This window comes from Pteropus alecto, unplaced genomic scaffold (genome assembly GCF_000325575.1).
Source record: "Pteropus alecto unplaced genomic scaffold, ASM32557v1 scaffold396, whole genome shotgun sequence".
Taxonomy (NCBI): domain Eukaryota; kingdom Metazoa; phylum Chordata; class Mammalia; order Chiroptera; family Pteropodidae; genus Pteropus; species Pteropus alecto.
In genome coordinates this window covers 641,123-646,570 of record NW_006438082.1, presented here as the reverse complement: position 1 = coordinate 646,570, position 5,448 = coordinate 641,123, and the positions used below count along the sequence as shown (strand labels likewise).

Below are 5,448 nucleotides of genomic sequence, written 5' to 3'. Positions count from 1 at the left end.
TGGCTCCACACACACAAAAAGACCTGTTAAAATTATACCTGTTGCTTAATTACAATATTTCTGATAACCATAGCATAGGACAAGGGAAAATAAAAACAAAAACAAAAACAAAAAAAAACAACAAAAAAAAAGAAAACAACAAAAAAAAAACAACAAATCTGTCTGCTGGTCACTTCTTCTGTCCAAGCAGATCCGTGGTCTTTCCTCGCTTCTTTCAAGGGCTTCCCTGTGCCAAGTGAAGGAGGCTCCAGGCAGCACCCAGGTTTTGCACTGTTTCTCCCATGCTCGTGACAGAGGTCCCAGGATGCTGGTGCAGGACAGTTCACCTCAACGGGTGGGTGCGCGAGCGCGCTCCCTTGCCTTCGTGAAGTCCGGAATGTAGTTGGCACCGCCTGGTCCCCTTCCACCTCTGGGTGGGGCAGCTGGAGTCCATGGGGTGGCCTGACCCCCCCTTCCACTGGCCCAGTCAGAGTGATCATGTGTGGAGAGTCGGCTCCGCAGGCCTCCCCCGCAGTAGGGCTCCCACTTCGCTGAGTCTGGGGGACTGGAAGGCAGATGGAAGGCCTGTCGCGTCTCTGAATGTGTGAGCCGCACCAGGTAGAATGCCAGGGACCCCAGAACCACAGGCAAGAGTCTAGTGGGTCCCCTCCAGGAGGTAGCAAAGACTCCAGAAATGTCCTTTACTCTTCTCCCCCTTCCTACGAGTAATTGCATTTGCTTTTGTAATTCTTAATGAGCAATATCTGCTAGAGAGTTTAGCTGTAACAGTTCTTTTTGATCATTTTTTAAGTAATTAAAAACACCAAAAAAAAAAAAATCCACAAACTTGTTCTTCCAAAGCAGAGAGCATTATAATCACCAGGGCCAAAAGCTTCCCTCCCTGCGTCATTACTTCTTCTGAGGCCTGAATCCGAAAGAGAAACACTCGCAGGCCCTTTGGGTGGCTGGGCTGCCCTCGGGCCGCTCCGGCCTGCGTTCAGTATTAGCGGTGGGTCCTGACGTCCTTGCCCACCCAGCCTGGGATGGGGCCGAGGAGGTGAGGAGGCCGTTGCCGCCGACGCTTGGCCACTAACAGGTGGGTGTCCGCATGTGTCCACGTACATGCATGCTTTCTGACGGAAACGTGAAATCAGCGCCCGAGCTAGCCTCACCCTGTGACCTCTCGCCCCGCCGGGCCGGAACGCGGCCGGCCCAGTTCAGTGTTTCTGGGGAGCTGGACAGTGGAGTGCGACAGGCTTGCAGAACTTGAAGCCTGCTCCTTCCTTTGCTACCAAGGCCTCCTTTTCCGTTTGATTTGTCACTGCTTCAATCAATAACAGCCGCTCCAGAGTCAGTAGTTGATGAATATATGACCAAATATCACCAGGACTGTTACTCAATGTGTGCCGAGCCCTTTCCTCGCGCTGGGCTCCTGTGTACCCGGACACTGTAACCTGTGCTGTGTTAGCTCCCGTCCCCTCCCCTCGCCCTCCCCTCGTCTTTCTGGGGGTTTTCTGTTTGGGTTTGGTTTGGTTTTTATTTCCCCTTTTGTGTTCCAAACATGAGGTTCTCTCTACTGGCCCTCTTAACTGTGGTGTTGAGGCTTATATTTGTGTAATTTTTGGTGGGTGAAAGGAACTTTGCTAAGTAAATCTCTTCTGTGTTTGAACTGAAGTCTGTATTGTAACCACGTTTAAAGTAATTGTTCCAGAGACAAATGCTTCTCGACACCTTTTCTTTACAAACAAAAGAATTCGGAGGGAGGGGATGGTGACCGAGATGAGGGGGGGCTGTCCTATTTCCCCAGGAGGGGAGACCCGAAGAGATGACCCCTGCTCAGATCAGCCAGAAGCCACCCAAAGAAGTGAAGCCTAAGCCAACGGACCGAATAGCTGTCACGTTGCCATTTTCAGTCAGAGCAAAACCAGGTCTCGTTCCGCCCAGTGGATTCTTTTGCCTTTTTCCCCCCCAAGATTATTAGCATCATTATTTTTAAGGACAGAGGAGGTTTACGTTCCTGCGAGGGGAGCCAGGAGGGGTGTGAGCAGGGCCAACCTCACCTGGGTGGGAGGAGGATGGGGCGAGCCTGAACGGCGTGGCTCAGCCAGAGGGCGGGCACCCCCCCCCCGAGACCTCCGCCGTGGCCACAGGTCAGGTGTGTGTTGACAGGGCAGATCGGCCACTCTTCGCCTGACACAGCTTTCTGGACAGGCCAGGCGGTGGGCATTGTTGTCTAGGACCCTCCATCACATCCCGCCCCGTCCCGCAGCACACAGCACTGATGCGACCTCTCAATTCCCACAATCCCAGGCGATGAGATGATGGGGGCGGGGTGCGCTCTCTTGGCTGTCATCCAATTCCCAGCAAAATTTGGACGTGAGAAACCCTCTTCCCTTTCCGTGGCAAGACCAGATCCTTCTCAGAGACGCTGTCACCCCCACCAGACAATTTTGGGTTCATGGGACAGGGACAGATGTGTGCTCCCCGAGCACCCGGCGCCCCTCCTCCGAAAGGTGAGGACAGTGCTGACTCTAGTGACCATTCGCACATAGGGTTTAGGAGCAGGTAGAACCAAGACAGGGTGGCTGCCCCCTCCCGAGTCTCAGCGACACAGGCCAGCCACCCCATGCGGAGGGAAGCCAGGCCGAGGGTGGGAGAAGTAAGCATGGGGCGCGGGGAGCGGCCGGACAGACTTGGCTGGAGATGTCTCGAAAAGCCCTCTATCACATTCACCTTCAGTTTTTGTGTTTTGGGACAATTACTTTAGGAAATAAGTAGGTCGTTTTAAAAACAAAAAATATTGATTGCTTTTTTGTAGTGTTCAAAAAAGGTTCTTTGTGTATAGCCAAATGACTGAAAGCACTGATATATTTAAAAACAAAAGGCAATTTATTAAGGAAATTTGTACCATTTCAGTAAACCTGTCTGAATGTACCTGTATACGTTTCAAAAACACCCCCCACTGAATCCCTGTAACCTATTTATTATATAAAGAGTTTGCCTTATAAATTTACATAAAAATGTCCGTTTGTGTCTTTTGTTGTAAAATCAAGTGATTTTTTCATAAGGTTCTTTTACTATTTGAAAAGATGGGCAGCACGCAGTTTTATTTTATTTTTGTAAGTTTTTTAATACGTGTGAAAGCAAAGACTACTCAGCATGCCTTTCTAAGTGACGCGTTTGCACCTTTTGTTGGGAAGTACTGTATCCTGTGCTGTTAGCATTCTCGATAAATCTCTCTGTGAAAGTGACTCAAGGTCTGGGCTTTCATTATCAGACAGCTCACAGGACAGCATGGTGGTGTGGTTTCTGATTTGGTCTGGCTGTCCCTGAACACAGAGAGCCAGCCGCTTTTCAGGACGGCCGTGGGAGGAAAGGGCAGCCCGCTCCACGCACCGCACCCCCTTGGCGCTGCTCCTGCGTGTGTGGGGAAGCTCTGGGCGGCAGGCTGGGAAGGACCTGGCGCAAACCTACCCGCTGTGCCCTAGGTCAAGAGGCCTTCTGCACGGTGGCATAACTTCCATGTTCCCGAGGGCCATGGTTGGGGCACCTCTTTGGTCTGGACGTGCCGAGGTGCTTTTGGAAATACACCCGCCACCCCCAGCTCCTCCTGCGCCTACCACCTGAGACCCTCCCCTATAGCCTCTGCTGAACTGGCTCCCTGCCCAACGGGGGCGCTGCCGTCACTGGGGTTTGCAGGTGTCACGCCCTGTCTATGCTCCTTGGCTTCCCCGTAAGGCCGTGAGCTCTCGGGAGCTGCCTCCCCGCCGCCGTCATCCCCACCAGGCTGTTGCCGGGCTGGAGGGGACAACAGCTGCTCAGTGTCCAGCTTCACACGCAAATGTGGACACACCTGTTAGAAGGTGCACTCGAAAGTCCTGGCCTTGACCGTTAAAACAAAGGGTTGAAATTCGACCTACGTGTACCGAGCATCTCTCGTGTGCCGGGCCCGTCTGCGGGGCTGCAGTCGAGCAGTGAGCAAGGAGGACCAAGTGCTCGTTCCCTTGGAGCGTAGTGTGTGTGTGCGTGGTGATTTCCCACCCTCTCGGGGAGTGGCTGCTGCTTCTGGGAGGAAGTTCCAATAGAGGTCCATATTGGAGAGACCCATTTCTGGAAACTGCCCTAAGTCCCTAGGAGGACAGCCCGGGGAGAGCCCTTGGGAGTCAGGATGGAGAGGACAAGGGAGACGGTCAGGGAAGGAGAACTGCCGCCCTGCGGACATGCATCGAGCCGGAAGCAGAAGAAGAAGGTATCTGGTGCTGCCTGCTGGGTCTTCCCCGGTCTAGTGGGGGAGGCTTAAGAACGATGCACCAGAGATGCCGGGTACGCAGGGGCTGCAGGCAGCTCTGCCAGGGGAGCCTAGAAAGCTTCCACCCCTAGCTTCCACCTAGGGAGCCGTTTGAGCTCAACCCGGTGGCACGAGGGCCAGGAAACTGCACGTGCAAACTCATGGCCGCAGAAGGCCTGGCGCATCTCGGGACCCTGAGGAGTTCCGGTTGGCTTAAGGCTGCCGACGTGTGCAGAGAGCTGGACACGGCGTCGGAGGACAGGAGCCACATCGTGACAGCCGTGAGGGCCTAAGTGAAGAGCCGGGGCCCATCACAGGGCTTCGGGAAGCACAGGAAGGCCTTAAGCAGGAAAGCTATGTGGCTTGACTTGTGCCTGAGGAAGAGCATGGGGCAGAGATGAGGCGGGGCAGCCGGCAGGCAGCCAGCGCGTTCATCCAGGTAAGAGGCAGTAGTGAGGGCAGTGGGCCTGTAGTGGGGGTGATGGACTCCAGAGATGTTCAGGGAGTCGACAGAGAAATCGTGACTGCCGATGCAGGTGGAGGAATGGAGGCTGCAGAGCATTGTGGGAACGGGCGAGACAGACAGATGTGGCCAAGACGTCAGACAGGCTGGGAACTGAGCGAGGTGCCTGGTCACTGCTTCGGAAAAGAGGGCGGGAGAGGCAGTGCAAACGGCCAGAAACGTGACAATGCGAGGGAGAAGGGACAGCGGGGGCCGAAACCCTGTTTCTCGAGACATAAACACAGCGCACGTGCTACAGAGCCAGCAAAGAAGGAAAAGCGGCAGATAGCGCTGAGAAGTCATTGCCGGTGCAGGTTCCTGAAGGAGCGTAAAAGATACGATCCAGGACACAGGAGATGGGCAGAAACGCTCCGAGCCCGCGCGGCGTGCTGCTTCCAAACCGTCCTCCCCGCACCCAGCCTCACGGCCAGCTGACGAGTCCCCCGGGGGACCTTTGTGTGACCTACATCTGACCCTGTCCTGCCGGGATCTCTGACGACTCTCCGCTGCCTCCCAAATAAAGCCAAAACATCTTAAGGGGACCTCCCAGTGACTGTCACAAGGCCCGGCTCCGGCCCTTTCTGGAACGGCCCATGCCTTCGCCATAGCCTCCGTCCTCGATGCTGGGAACCGCTGTCTTCCATGTCCCTCAAAGCCCCAGGCGGGCCGCTCCACCTCC

At 54.7% G+C, this 5,448-nt stretch overlaps 1 protein-coding gene across 1 annotated transcript in view; it reads left to right on the top strand.

The window, feature by feature from the left end:
* The first annotated feature begins 4,664 nt into the window (after positions 1-4,664).
* The window catches only part of IRAK1 (interleukin 1 receptor associated kinase 1), a 10,116-nt gene continuing 9,332 nt past the window's right edge, over positions 4,665-5,448 (top strand). The window contains exon 1 of the mRNA XM_015592066.1: positions 4,665-4,706. Within this exon, the coding sequence (XP_015447552.1) occupies positions 4,665-4,706 (42 nt within the window). The remainder of the gene's footprint in view (positions 4,707-5,448) is intronic.